The sequence below is a fragment of the Amblyomma mixtum genome, chromosome 1, assembly GCF_055824585.1.
Source record: "Amblyomma mixtum isolate Tamu chromosome 1, ASM5582458v1, whole genome shotgun sequence".
Classification (NCBI taxonomy): domain Eukaryota; kingdom Metazoa; phylum Arthropoda; class Arachnida; order Ixodida; family Ixodidae; genus Amblyomma; species Amblyomma mixtum.
In genome coordinates, this window is record NC_143012.1 from 309354577 (window position 1) to 309370481 (window position 15905).

At 46.7% G+C, this 15905-nt stretch overlaps 1 protein-coding gene across 2 annotated transcripts in view; it reads left to right on the forward strand.

Moving 5' to 3' along the window:
• The first annotated feature begins 256 nt into the window (after nt 1–256).
• LOC149372389 (uncharacterized) overlaps nt 257–15905 on the forward strand; it is a 66872-nt gene continuing 51223 nt past the window's right edge. For both annotated transcript variants that reach the window (XM_089586240.1, XM_089586237.1), the window contains exon 1: nt 257–896. In XM_089586240.1, coding sequence (XP_089442366.1) covers nt 860–896 — 37 coding nt within the window. In that variant the 5' untranslated portion in view covers nt 257–859. The remainder of the gene's footprint in view (nt 897–15905) is intronic.

The following is a 15905-nucleotide window of genomic DNA, read 5'->3' on the forward strand; positions in this document are numbered from 1 at the left end:
GGGGAGGAAGGGGTGCTCTGGCACTGACCCCGCAATGTGCAATATTCGCAACATTCGCAACATTCACAATATCCACAATATTCGCAATGTGCTTTCCTTCACTGTTTATGCTCTAGTGATATAATGGTAACGTTCCAAGGCGCCCGTTCAAGTGAGCGCGGTTTCATCGATAACCTGCCTTATTCCGTTGCCGTCTCTCCTATCGGGGTGAATAGGGGACGTTGCACTTGCATGAAGCAGCCTGAAAAAAGTCAGTCGAGCGCGGTAGGGCGAGAGCCTAAAACTTAGGTGAAACAATGCGATCGCCGCCTAAAAAAAAAAGAAACAAAGGTTTTTGCTGTAGCCTCAGATGGAACACGTGCGAAGTAAGGCAAAAGATAAGGTCACACCCGCTTGTTCTCGGCACGGCGGGCGAGAATTCGCGAGATTAGGCCTAAGTCTACCGGGCAGTAGCGATGCGGCGGCAGCATGGCCGCGCCCTTTCAGTGGTGCTCGGGTGTAATTATCTTAATTATTGGTGACGTTGTTGGAAACTGACCTTGACTGAGTGAACTAATGAAACCCTTCCTGCCTCGCTCGTCGAACTGTGATGTCTCCTGAAGCCCTGCATTAATTGGGGCCTTGAAACTATTGTCAAGTAAGAGTCGGACCAGAATTGAAGAACCCAGCTATTACCGCGGCGCCTGACAACGTCGTGTTTGTGCCACCTGTTCGCCTGTCCATCGCTAAACACGGCGGATAACCTCTTCAATCACGAAACAACGAACTTCTGCAAAGGTACCACTGCTGCCAGCCTGTCAACGAAGTGCGGTGTTTTCGGCGTCCCCCCTTCAAAGGGGGAACTCGGCTTGCATGGACGATGCCTTCCCAAAGCTTCATCCGCGGCAGCAAGAACGGTAAGTGCGATTACAATCGGTCCGTTCTGCTACTCGCACTGCTGGATTCGCGAGTTTTGCAATACTCGAGCTTCTGTTAGCGTAGAAAATGCGCTGAACGCACTTACGAAGATAGCGTAACAACTTTTATCCGGAGTGATTTCTGGCGCCAGTCGCAGAAGCACAGCTAGCTGTAAGCAGGGATAGGCAACATGCGATCATGTGTAGCTGAGGGGTGATCGCGTGTCTGTTGTTGGTCTAGAAGTTAGGGCACAGCTGCAAGCAACGATAGGCAGCACGCAGTGATGTGCAGCTGAGAGGTGATCGCTGATCTAGAAGTCAAACGCACGCCCTGAGACGAGCGTCTCTTCTAGAAAGCTGGGAGGGAAGTAAGCACCGAAGTTGTCGCTCAGCGATTACTGCAGATTAAGGAATTAGAAGCACTGTTTTTCCCGGTACCGCAGGGATGGAACTTTCGTACCAGTGGGTTTAAGCATTCTCCTTTAGGAGAGAAAAGGAAATGTGGGGAGGTTAGCTGGAAGAGGACACCGGATCGATACCCTGCACTGGGGGAAATGGATGAGAGGATGTCAAGGTGCACGAGAAACGGTAAAGCGCTGTTCTCTAAAGAATGAAAGAGCCGTTCCACTTCGTAACACTTTAGAAGCCTTCATTTTTTAGGTGATAGAAAGGCACGAGATTGGCTAGCATCGGCCCGAATGCTCCGTCTTTTGCCTCGATTGCACTGGCACGCATATATTGACGAGGGGGCCCGAAGTTTCGCCGAGACTTCAGCCCACTCAAGTTGCGCTACTATGAACTATGTCGAGGGCATTTTGTTGGCACTGTGTGGAGGGGGTGGGCATTTTGTTCAACTGCGTGGAGGGCATTGTGCTGCCGGCTGCCTGCCTCAGCTTGATGTGCCGCTCTGCGTTCGCACAACAGAGTACGCGGCCCTGTAATTAGCCACAATGTGTACGCAGAAGCAGAAAACCTTCGCAACGTTGTCGCAAAAAAGCCCTTGGCGTGAAATTCCTAACTATTCGGCTCCGGCATACATGATCGTATCGCACAGATCTTCATTAACTAGTCGCGTTCTTTTATTTTTGATACCTTTTGATCGCCCACAACAAGAAGTAGGGCCAGATTCATGCCAAGCTGTCGCAGACACGATGCGCTGCCAAGTTCCAATGCTATCGGGATTTGTTCGCCTATCTACGTAGCGGTTTGTTGCGATTATCTTTACAGTCACCATTCAGGTTCATCACCGCCGACGCGCGGCCTTAGCAATCGTCTTTCGCCAGGACTCGCGTATGCGCGCCAGACGTGATTAGAAGGCTGGCGAAATATCGCAGTTTTGAAGCGAAAAGCTTCACTACCCGCACTACAGCCGCGCTTAGCGTGAGCCGTCGGAGCCAAGATTTGCCGCAGCTGCGCATGCGCGAAACCGAGCGACGTCACGCGCGGCGCAGGTGGCCGCAGCCGCCGCCGCGCCGACTCCGCCGCCTGACCGTTCGGCGCAGCCGCGCGCTACTGCGCATGTGCGCCGCCTCCTCACCGCCGCTACTACTGCGCGCTCGCCTCCTCGACACCGTTTGACCTTTCGCTGCAGCCGCGTGTTTACCACAGTTACTACGTATGCGCAAGGAGGGCTATATAACGCGCTTGCCTACACCGTTATCGTGGTGCTCCCAGTGCATTGTGCGCGAACTGCAACAGCCATGACGTCAAGCAAAGCATAACTGCAGCTTTTCGCTTGTATATCCTGGCTTAACCAGAGCTAAGCCACTGCCATTTTTTTTCACTTATGATTTCGCAATGTTAGAAACTGTTCGCAGAGAAGTATGTATACGGGCTTTGCCAAAAACACCATATATGTTTCACCTAAGATGTTCAGCAATTTTTTAATATGGGCTTTTTCAGTTAGAAGAGTGCTTTTTATCTGCATAGCATTGTCAGCGGTATAGCTCATCAGAGTACTGCTAAAACATGCTAACTTGTAGGCTGGTTAACTAAACATTGCAGTTGTTGCTCAGTTTTATTTAGCGAGATGCGTGAAATCCTTCGTGAGTAATATCCATGCCAGTTTTTAGAATTTCGAAAACGCATTTACTTTCGCCCCGCCACGGTGGCTCAGTGGTTACGGCGCTCGGCTGCTGACCCGAAAGACGCGGGTTCGATCCCGGCCGCGGAGGCCGAATTTCGATGAAGGCGAAATTCTAGAGGTCCGTGTACTGTGCGATGACAGTGCACGTTAAAGAACCCCAGGTGGTCGAAATTTCCGGAGCCCTTCACTAAGGCGTCCCTCATAGCCTAAGTTTCTTCGGGACGTTAAACCCCAATAAACCAAACCAAAAGCATTTACTTTCGGTGCTGTGAGCCAACAATTTTGCCTACGTCGCGTCAAAATACACGCGCTCTCGAAAAGCTTGCAGGCGAAGCAACCCCTGCAGTGCTCGTCCAAATAGCCAAAACATGTTGGGCCATAGCGCGGAGAGCAGCTGCGTTTCAATTCTAAAAACTGATATTCATATTATTTGCGCTGGGCCACATGCCTATCAGTAAATAAGGAGAATAACAGTAATAATTAAAAGTTCACTATTTTATATCAGTTAGCATCCTACTAGTTAGTAGTTCTTAACTGTATTCTGATGCGCTACACTGCAGACAATGCTGTGCTGAAAAAGCGCTCGTGTAGCTCAAAAAGCCCATTTTCAAAACTCGCAGGTCTTCTTAAGTGAAAAACTCGGTATGTAGTACAGCCTGCCTAGTTCGAATCCGGGCCATGCACCGTGGCTCGCTTTGGCGGTCCAAATCTGTCGGCTGTGAGGCGAACTGTTGCTCACTGTCCGGGACTTCCCAGAGTGCTATAGACAGCCCCAGTACATGACATATAAACAAACTTTTTTTGGCTGTTTTCCTACAGCGGTTGCATAGTCCAGCGCAACATGAAGGTTCGCTGTCGCTTAGGCCGAAAGGCACCAACAACTTTTTACTGGTGTAAGGTTCGTTTACTCGCCAGCCAATAATAAAAATGGCGGTACAGTGTTGAGAAACCTAATGACTAGCTGTGCTGATGTGTGCTGTACTCAGCCTTCTTGAGGTATTGCACAGCGTTAGAGTACTTTATTTTAGGTGAATTAGGCCCGAAGTGATCGCCTGCAAATCGCCAGACTACGTATTATCGTGCTCAGCATGAAGTTCAGCGCCTGCATTCGACGTCGACCATGCAGCGGTATGCGCTACGCGGTCGCAAGGTTAGTTGGTGGAGCGTTGTCTAGGAAAAAGTAAATATAGCTGTAATTTAAACGTACACTGAATAGTAATCTGAACTCGTCTTTTTACCGCGGGAACTCGATCTACACGTTCTAGGAATTCTTAGAAATTTCGAATTATAGTCCTGTGCGACCGATTTCCTCAATTTAAATCGAATTAAACTTCCGTCTCCCGCCTTTTTTTGAACTCGCCGCAGACGGTAGGAGGAGTCAACCGATATTTCAACCAGTTCCGTGGCGGCTTGCCGCTCTGCCATCGGCGGAATGATACGTACCGGTCGGCGAAAGCAAAGAGTCCGCGCGTATTTTTATTTCTGTGGGCCTAATTTGCGGCTATGTAGCCTCTGGCTGGAGTAATTTATTCACGGCAACCTAAAAAACAAAATACAAGCGAAAGCGAAGCCGCCACACGACCGCCTGAAAGGCACTTCACGCGTTAGTTGACTCCTCCTACCGTCTGCGGCGAGTTCAAAAAAAGGTGGGAGCCGGGACGTTTAATCCGATTTAAATTACGGAAATCGGTCGCACAGGACAATAATTCGAAGTTTCCATGAATGCTCGGAACGTGTAGATCGAGTTCCCGCGCTAAAAAGACTAGCTTCGATTACTCTTCGGTGCACCTTTAACACACACCACACAGAAAGACTGACGGGACGGGACGGGCTCCGAACGACAGCGCCCGTCCTGTCCGCCTTTCTGTGTGCTGTGTGTTAAATTAGCCCTGTTTTTACCTTTTGTTAGATAGACACCGCTTGAATGTGTCGTGATGGACACTGCAGAAGACCATGCACTTTCTAGTACCAGCTGCGTGTATAACTTTCCGACACCGCCGGGCGACCGCTGCTTTGTGATTGGAGCTCCGCCTATAACTTGAGTATTTCAAGACATAGTGAGCGCCATGGTGTCCGTTCATGGCGTCTGTGGCAACAGTGTTCAGAGTTTCGCTTGAACAGCGTGGGATCCCCACGACTGTATGGTACACGAATCACTGTCGCTGCTATGTCGACTTTCTTTCGATGATCCCAGGCAAAAGTTAATTCACCCAAGAAATGGTTTGCTTTGGGAGTCACATTTACAGACCTGCCTGCATTTTGTAACCGTTACGTAACTCTATGCTGAGCCACGTTGCAAACTTTACTACGTTTTCTGGCGTGCAGGGGCTTGTCAGTTCTGGTGAATGACCGTGACGTTTTCTCTTTACCGCAAAGTCAGTTTTTTTTTAGTGCTTCGGCAGTAGACGGATCAGTACCGAGGCACTTGATCGTCGTTACCTATGGCGTCCTAAAAGTCACCCTCAGTTCCCTCTGCCTGCCAGGTAGCACCGAAGCATTAGACCAATGTGACATTTTTCTTTTGGTCAAACGTTAATTAAGTTTTCTTAATGACCTTTTTTAATAATTTCTTTACGTTACAGATGAACATCCTAGTAAACTTTTTCTAACATTAATTAAACATTATAACAACGTAAATGTAATATTGTCGAAAATAATGAAGCAACCCTGCACTAGTATGCAGGCCCACCATTGTGACAATTTAATCAACGCTTTGCAAGGACCAGCAACGAAGGCGACACTTCGTCTCCACAGTAGAGCACAACATGCGACTAGAATGTACTTACCTCCGAAAGCATGCAGTGGAGTCAAGCTTACACGCCCATTACTGAGAGGTGTCCCATGAGTGGTAGTAGCGAAAGGATAATAAGCAGTTTAAAAAAATAATCTGCTTGAGCATGTTACCTATGGCGGGCACAATCTAAGAGATTTAGTTGCGCGAAGCACTGCTAGTTGAAAAATATGTTTACTGTAAAATTAGTGGAGAGTGTTCTGGGACTCGGTGCTAGAAATATATCTGCAGTGTTTTATAGTTATGATTCAAATATAATAATGTTTAATAAACAATAAGAAGACATTGCTGACATGGAACGTTAAATATATGTTTATGCTGCAGCGTTTACCATCATTTGTTCATTTTTAACATTATAACAAGAGTTGAAAGCCAGGATTGGAATAATATTTATGTTCAGTGTTAAACTAATTTTTATGTGTAACATATAAACTTAAATATTAATTTCTAACAGTTAATGCAACGTTTCAATGTAACAATGTTACTGAACTTGCATAAATTTTTCATAAGATTGTTCTAATTTTCCGTGCTACCTGGGCGTGGCCAGCATATCGCCTTTGACACGTGTGGGGATGTGGGAGGGATAGCTTTATTTTAACAAAAAGGGTCCTTTGTTCTTGACCAAGAGTCCAGGCGTCTGTGCTTCACTGAGAACTCTGTACACTTGCCATGATTGGCTAGCTGGTTGAGCAACTAGCAGAATGTCATTCCATGAGGAGGCGGACCGGTTGGGTATGGGGGACCTGCCATCGGTTGTGGGCATTCCCACACCGTGTACTGTGCGATGTCAGTGCGCGTTAAAGAACCCCAGGTGGTCGAAATTTCCGGAGCCCTCCACTACGGCGTCCCTCATAGCCTGAGGCGCTTTGGGACGTTAAACCCCCATAAAACGTCCCCCACAGGTTGTGTATGAGGGTGCCTTGGCCGCCCCACATGTTGAGCAGAGTAGGGAGGTCAAGGTGGGGTGGTGGCGATGAAGGAGGTGCGATGAATGTCTGCAGTTGCCGCCAGACTGCACTGTATTTTGAATTTCGTGTACGGTGAGGTGGTGGGAGGGTAAGCGCCTGTTTTTGTAATAAGTGGTTTTTTTATGTGAGAAGAGCCCGAGAGGATTCCTGCGTGGGTTTGGGTGTCCCATCTTCTTGGGGCCTGAAGGATAGTTCTCGAGTCAGCGTATGAACACGCTGGTTACCGGGGATCGATACTTACCCAGGAACCCACGTGAGGGTTATCTCTTGGGTAAGCGTATGTCCTGATGCGAGAATGCATCGGGCGATTGACGTGATAACGCTTTGCTGAGTGACGGTACACAGCCTTGGAGACGGTGGAGATATCCGTGATGTTGGGATCTTGTGCATAGTGTATAAGCACCAAGCCCATGGCCGCGCCTTCAGCCTCCGTGGGGAAGGTGGCTGCGGCCCCGATGGTGCCATCCTCGATAGTAGGCGGGGACAGCGGCATAATAGCCCGGTAGGGTGCGTTGTGCCGCGTTTACATACATGTCGGGTCTGCCTCTGTAGTGCTTGTTGTAATACTAGGCTCGTGCCTGGCGTCTGGCCCCGTGTAGCTCGGGGCTCATATTTCTGGGTAGAGGTTTGATGCGCATTGGACCCTGGATGTCAGGTGCAATGATTTGATAGTTGGGGGCAGGTGAGCAGGTAGATTGGAGCCTGGCGAAGATGCCGTAAGAGATGTTGGCCGGTTTCTGTGCGGGTTAGTTGAAGTATCTGGTTGTCTCGTTTGGCTTCGTGGAGTTCCGAGATAGTTTTGTAGGTGCCCGTTGAGAGTAGTGATTTGTGCTAAGCGACTGTGGTAGGCGGAGCGTTGAGATTATTGCCTTTCTAATAAAAGCATCAGCTTTGTCTTGTGAGAAAGCGGTAAGGAACGTGAAAAGTCGTGTCTGGTGATGAGGGCGTCTGTCATATTAAAGGTTTCCCTCTCCGACAGTCCATGGTTGCATGTGGCTACACTGTGGACAAGACCCTCAATTTGTTTGGTTCGCTTCTCTAGGAGTTGTACAGGGAAGGTTGCATCCAAAGCGTCCTGTATGTGCCGTCCAAGGACCTATGGAGTCAAGGACGTTGGAGTCCAAGGAGTCTATTGACCAACTCCAGGGGACCAGCGATATGTGGTCGTCGTACATTCGGAGGATCCCGGGGAAGTGGTCTGATCATCAGCAGTTCCGATTTGAGCGGGGAGCACATAAGGCCCATATTGGTCAGGTTCGAGGTGATGATATCAACTGCCAATTGTAAGGTGTCTTGCGCCTCTCCTGTGGAGCCTTCAGTCGTTGATGTCGGCGTATATTGCCGAGTGGAGGTCAGGTATGTTGGTCAGTTGTTTGGCCAGCGGGGCTAGAGTTACATTAAATAAGAGGGGGGAGAGAAGAGCTCCTTGTGGAGTGCCCCGGTTGGGGAGGGAGAACGGAGGTGACGGTATAGTGCCGAGTTGGATCTGGGCCGTTGATTGTGTCTTATTAAGAAGGCTTGGATGTAGCGCCACATTTGCGAAGGTTATGTTCGTGGCTAGTATTGTTTCTGGCTACTTTAACTATCTTATCCATATTTTTATTTATTTTATTTACATGATACTGGAGACCTTTTTGGTCCAAGCAGGGAGGCAAAAGCAAATTGTACAAGAAATTGTTACAGAGCATTGAACAAATGCAGCTTACGTACATACATATGTTTAAAATTCATGCATGCAGCTATAAAAGCACTCAGAGATACATCTTCGTCAGATCTAAAATAGTCACAAATGCAAGTTTCAGAAGGGCATTTTGAGTGGTTAAAAGATATATATTGCTAATGACATTTCCCTCTTTGTCTCTTAGCGCACACATCTAGTATCTACCTATGAGTAGTTTTTTCTTCACTGCTTTTAGGCTACCTCCGTTCCACTCCTACCTTTATTCCTTCCTTTGCGGCGCTTTTCGGGTTGTCCACCGAGATGTGTGATGCAGTTACTGCATCATTTCCTTTCCTTAGAACCAATTCTCAAACTAATTTTGTTTTCTTCAGGGCTCGGCTTAAAACCTCGAAGTCCGTCTCAAATACAGGAAGCATCCAGTAGCAGCCGGCCTCAACACGATTGATTCCTTGTTGCGTGCGGCCCCTTTCCATGTTGATCGTATTATTAACTCTTCCTCAAAACACATTAAAAAAAGTAATCAAATCAGTTCCAAAATACGATGCACAGAGCGATCTCCACAAAAGCGATTGGCTCTCCGAAGCGCGCGTCCCGCCCTACAACTTTGATAGGGCACACTACACTCTCTCTTAAAATTAAAAAGAAAACAAACTAAACTGACCCCGGAGTTGAGTTCTACACGGGTCTATCCGGCGCCTTCCTAGAACACATTCAATTATGACCTCCCGAGCGTTTCCCACGCTTAAGACGTTGCCGTAAACCGGAAGGGTCACTGTCGTGCGATTTCCCCTACGGAGGGGGGGGGGGGGGGGGGGGGGGGGGGGGCGATTTGTAGTTGGTCGTTTGCGATCTGCTGTCGCTTGCCGTTCTGATCTTCTTTCTTAGAACTGTCCTATCTCCTACTCTCTTCTTGGTTTTTCCTTTTTTCCCGGCGGCGAGGGCTAACATTGTGTGGCGGACGACCCTGTTTCGCGCCATATTAGGTTACAGTGGTGGTGCGCAGTTGGCGTGCGTAAGGCTTTTTAAGGGCTCCTGTCCAGTCCCCATGTTGGGCTCCACGGTGGGCGGCTGGCGCCTTTGTTGAACACCAAAACTTTTTTATGGCTTCTCATTTTTTAACGCCGATCTCCGCTGAAAAAGAGGGCGCACCGAGACAGCAAAATTCTTCCCAAATAACCAAAACAGCTTAGAACGGTTCCACGAAGTGCACTCTGAACACGCAGAGAAGAACGGCTAGATGCATTACACCATTTCTTGTCACCAGAACTTTCACAGATAGCATAGGCCAGGGCTATAAGATAAAAAAACCAGCAAACGGTGACCTCCTACTAGTAATCCTGTACAACCACCAGCACGAAAAGTAAGCAGAAGTCACCTCTTTTGGAGACACACCTGTGACACTCAACCCACCCCGATCCTTGAACACAGTGCGAGGAGTTAACGCAGACGACGGCCTTAGGCATGTAACAGAAGTACAGTCTTTGTCAAAAGTTTAGAGCCCAGGGGGTTTACTTCTAAGCCTTGCAGTGGGACTCCCGAAGCATTCTGGGAAGTCCTACCCCTTGAAGGAGGCAGAACCAGAAATCTTCTTACCCAGATGAAATTTGGAGCGCTGGAGATGCATCACGAACCACACAGTGAGGCTCAGAAGCAAACCCCCTGGGCTCCAAACTTTTGACAAAGGCTGTACTTCTTGAAGGACTAGAGGAACAAAACGTGACTAACGTGTAGAGAATAAAAATGAGGAGAGGCGACCAAGAAATAGCCACGAAACACATCATCCTGACTTTCGCATCAAGCATATACTCCCAGAATCCGTAGAATTCGGCTGTATGAAACTTCACTTCGGGCAGTACATACCAAACCCACGACGTTGCTTTCAGTGCCAACGGTATGGCGACAGCTCTCAGAGCTACCGAAGCCAACTGACTTGCGCGAAGCATGCTTCACACGAACATGATTCTGATAACTGTACACTTGAACCACATCTGTGCGTAAATCGTGAGGGCAGCCATCCGACGTACTCATGTGCATGCCTAATAGCGATATGCGAAATACGCAGCGCCAACTCTCGCCGCTCCGAGAACCAAGTCCTCCGTGTTGGTTCCGTACAGAAAACGAAACCGCGGCCCAGCGTTTCGTTAAAACGGCTGCGCTTCGTTTGAAAAGTGAAATGCCGATGGGCTTTTACGCTACGGTGTCCACTATACAAAGAAACTACGATGTGTGCCAGAACCTGGTGTGTTCTAGCTTGTCGCTTTTCTATTTCTTTTACTCTGTCCCAACGTTCTCCAAATGCCATGCGATCGAGGTACAAACTTAGGCTCTAAGCACGAAAACATTCTAAAAAAACTATAATATCTTCCGCCGCAACCGAGAGCAGGTTAGCAGACGTTCGGATGGCGTTCCCATCATCGTTAAAAATGGAGTTGCATTTCGCGAACACAAGCTTAAAACTAGATTAGAAACTGTGGCAGCCATCCTACAAACATTTAAAACATTTACGGTATGCTGCGTGTACCTGGAGCGACATGTTAATCTAAGCAATCATGAATTAAAAGACCTTTTGGAGCAGCACCCAGAGCCATATCTAATATCTGGGGATTTTAACGCGCACTCCAGCTTTCAGGGTACTGACAAAACTGACACTAGAGGACAATTCATTGAGGATGTTATACTGTGTAATGACCTCTATCTATTAAACACTGGAAAACCAACCTGTTGTTCTCCTAGCTCAGGACAAATGAGCTGTATAGATTTATCTTTTAGTTCGCCATCTATTTTTAGATACAAAATTTGATGACCTAGATAACCCACATGGAAGTGATCATCTGCCTATACTAATCAACATCTTCACTAGAAGTCACTCCATCAAAATCATGACGTTGGAAGCTGCATCTCGTCTACAGGGCACTGTTCCGAGAAAAGGCCAGCCTAGAAAAAAATAGTTACCGACAACCTCAGTTTTAGACAACCTTAACGAACTTTTCACGACGTGTACTATTACCGCTGCGCGCCTAGTCATCCCTCAGTCCTCTGGAGTAGTAAAACAGAGTAAAAAAGTATTGCATACAAGAACGTAGGGAAGCTAAAAAGATAGAAAAGAATGCTTGGGGATTTTCCCGTAGGTATGCAACGCAGGATAATTGAACAAACTTTGGTTTGGTTTTTTTTATGGGGTTTAACGTCCCAAAGCGACTGAGGCTATGAGAGACGCCGTAGTGGAGGGCTCCGGAAATTGGGACCACCTGGGGTTCTTTAACGTGCACTGACATCGCACAGTACACGGGTCTGTTAAGAAGGCGAGAGCGAAAGACCGATGTATCCGTCACAGTGCCGCAAAAACTTCTCGGCAAAATTATGTGTCGTCATAAACAGCTCAACAACATTAAAACACATATGGGAGAAAGCTCTAAAGATAAATGGCAGCTATTCCCCATTCACAGTTCGCCTTCTGACAGCCCCTGCTGTACAGACAGATATAGAACAGGAAAGCATTTCGGGTGAATACCTTTCTGCAGTTTCCAGTTCGTCACAGTACACAGAAACAGTCCTAAAATACAAAAACACAGCTGAAAAACACACTGACAACAAGTGGCAGCACAAATGAACCTTGCAATAGTTCAATCACGCTTCAAGAAATCCATGAACTAATTTCCACTGATAAAAAGGCTGCACCCGACCCATATGAAGTACCGTCTTTGTCAAAAGTAACCAGGCTGGATGGTTTGCTTCTAGCTCGTGCAGTGGAGCCCTTACGGCTTCCCTGAAGCTGTAATGGTCGTTAAAGGTAAGGACTGGGTGTCTTCTTACCTTCCAACCTCTTTTGATCTTTAGGAAAGCCCCATGGGCTCCACTATACAAGCTAGAAGCAAACCATGCAGCCTGGTTACTTTTGACAAAGACGGTACATTATCAAATGCTAGCCTATCTCTCCAGATATGTCGTAGATACACTTTGAAGACTTTTTTGTAACAAATTTTGGGCATTGGGGAAAGTACCCGAAGCCTGGAGAAAAACTATTATTGTGCAGTTTCTTAAACCAGGAAAGCCACCAACCTCTCCTAACAATTATAGACCCATAGCCCTTACCGGTTGCCTCTCAAAATACTTTGAAAGTGTCCTGAATATGAGATAAACTTTTGTCCTTCTATCCTCCGAACTTCTTGACATCCGTCAGTGTGGTTTTAAAAAGGGATGCTCCACTCCAGATCGCCTAGTTCGTCTTGAAATGCTGTCCGGGAAGCTCTTGTACACAAACAACACTGCAGTCTCTTTTGATTTAGAGAAGGCATACGACACAACCTAGAGGTTCGGAATTATTCAAGACCTTGCCGAGCTTGGCATCCGAGGCAGAATGTTGACCTGGCTAAAAGACTTCTTATCTAACCGTTCATTCCATGTACGCCTAGGCTCAACCCTTTCGAGGAATTTCATTAAGTAAAATGGATTACCACAGGGGCGTATTTTAAGCGTAACACTTTTTGTTGTAAAGGAGAACTCTGTTATTAAAATAATTGCTAGGTGCATTATGTATTCACTCTATATAGACGTTCTTCAGATGGGCTGCACATCGTCCAATGTGCCAACAAGTGAAATAAACTGACAACATGGACAGACAGAAATGGTTTCCGCTTTTCTTTAGAGAAAACAGTGCCCATTTTTTTTCTCTCTGAAACGAGGCTTAAAGGCAGATTCCACCCTACACCTGAACGAAACTGAGCTACCCGTAAAAGATCAACATAAATTTCTAGGCATAACGTATGACATAAAGCTCCCTTGCCAGCCTCTCATAAACGCGCTGAATAAGAAAGCCTTCCGATCCTTGAGCATACACAAAGTACCTTCACGAAAACACTGGGGGGCAGATAGGACATGTCTTTTAGCAATATACCACTCTGTGGAACGCTCTGTCCTGGTTTATGGATGTATATTGCATGGTCAGCGAGACCATCGTATCATAAACGAGTGGATCCATTACATAACTTTCCACTGGCGCCTACAGGTAGTTGCCCATAAATAGTCTTGATGTAGGAACTAACCAACCATCATTTACAGACAGAAGAACCATGCTTACGTGTTCATATATTCTAGAAATTCGTTCACAACCTAAACACGTCTGTCACCAAATAGTTACAATGTGCCCTTCTAGAATACTTTTTAACAATAAACCGCAAACTACCAGGCCACATGCTTTTGCGTTTTGAAGAGATGTGCCAAAACATCTTCGTAGAAGACACATTACCTGGCATTGATCGAAGACGAGATCCACTGCGGCCCTTGGTACAATTTTCGTGCAATCTGTGATTTCACTCTTGCAGAGTTCCGTAAAAAAACAAACCACAAAGCAACATGTAATAGAAGAACTTCTTGCGCTCGGGGAAAAGTACAGTACTTTCAGAGCTTTTTGTACAGATGGTTCAGAAACAGATGTTTACGTTGGAAGCACAGTGGCACAAGGGAATTTGAATGAAATAGTAAGGCTTCCGCAATGTGCTTCCATCTTCACTGCCGAATGTTACGCCATCTGTGCAGCCACTGAAAGAATACTAAACAAGAACCTCACAAATAGCATTATTTACACAGACTACATTAGCAGGGGGACGTAATTACGGCAGCTTTTAACACATACAGCCGTTCATTTAACGAAAAAAAAAGAACGAAAAAGCAAGAGAATCGCAGGTTTTCAGGTATAATCGGAGTGCTTCCCTTCGAGTCGTGAACAATATTTCCGTGTATTCTCGTTCCATACATATAAATAGTAAATATAAATATAATGAACTCTTATCTCCACCCGCATAACCTAGTAGTAGTAGTACAAGACCTTTATTCGGCCAAAATTTACAGGCCGAGCATGTCGACCGCCTGGGCGACCAGGAGTCGCTGTTCTGCCTCCCCTTCAGCGCCAAGCCAGTCGAGCCAGGTGGTGATGGATAAAGAAGGTGGGGGGTAGGAACCCGACTGCTGAGCAGCCGGGCAATAGAAGGGCAATGAGCCAGGTCCACATAGATACAGGGGCAGTTGGGACAGGAAGGGTCTGATCGATAGCGATAGAGAAAGAGGCGAGACGGGGTGATAGCTGCATTCATTTGGATGTGCCGAAGAAGGCCATCCTCCGGCACCGTGAGCGATGGATGAGGGGCCTCTCCCTTGTTCTGGCTCGTAATTCCGGGAAGCTATCTCATGAGACTAAAGATCTGATTAAGAAACGGCAAAGCATGAGGACGTCTAACTCCACAGATAGAATAGAACTAATAGAGCTGTCGAAGTTAATAAATAAGCGCAAGGTAGCCGACATCAGGAAGTTTAACATGGAGAAAATCGAGCATGCTCTGAAGAGCGGAGGTAGCCTAAAAGCAGGGAAGAGAAATTCTAGGCATAGGTAAAAACCAGATTTATGCGATAAGAGACAAAGAGGGCAATGTCATTAGCAATATGGATAAGATAGTTAAAGTAGCCAAACAGTTCTTCACAAATCTATACAGTAGCGATTGCAATCAGAATGTTACTGAGAGAGGCAGTAGAGCACACCAATGGGACATCCCATCAGTAACAAAGGAGGAAGTAGAAAGCCTTAGGAGCAATGCCAAGAGGAAAAGCAGCTGGTGAGGATCAGATAACAGCAGATTTGTTGAAGGATGGAGGAGAGATTGTGCTCGAAAAACTAGCCACCCAGTATACGCAATGCCTTGTGACTTCGAGCGTACCTAGAGCTTAGAAAAACGCTAACATTATCTTAATTAATAAGAAAGGAGACGTCAGGGACTTAAAGAATTACAGACCGATCTGCTTATTGTCGGTTGCCTGCAAGGTATTTACTAAGGTAATCGCTAATAGGGTCAGGACAACCTTAGTCTTCAATCAACCAAATGATCAGGCAGGCTTTCGTAAAGGATACTCGACAATAGACCATATTCACGCAATCAGTCAGGTGATAGATAAATGCGCAGAATATAATCAACCCTATATATAGCCTTCATTGATTAGGAGAAAGTATTCGACTCAGTAGAAACCTCAGTAATCATGCAGGCATTGCAGAATCAGGGTGTAGAAAAGTGTTGTGTGAAAATATTGGAAGATATTTATAACGATTGCACACCTACCATAGTTCTCCATAAGGTCAGCAATGAAATTCTAATAAGGAAAGGTGTCAGGCAGGGAGATACGATCTCGCCAACGCTCTTCACTGCCTGCTTACAGGAGGTATTCCGGGGACTGGAATGAGAACAGTTGGGGAGAAGAGTTAATGGAGAATACCTGAGTAATCTGCGATTCACTGATGACATTGCCTTGCTCAGTCTCTCAAGAGATGAGCTGCAAAGCAGAACGGTAGGTCTTAAAATTAACATGCAGAAAACCAAAGTAATGTTCAACAGTCTGGCAAGGGAACAGCAGTTCGCAATTGGTAGCGAGGTGCTGGAAGTGGTAAGAGAATGGCTCTACTTAGGGCAGGTAGTGGCCGCTGATCCAGATCATGAGAGGG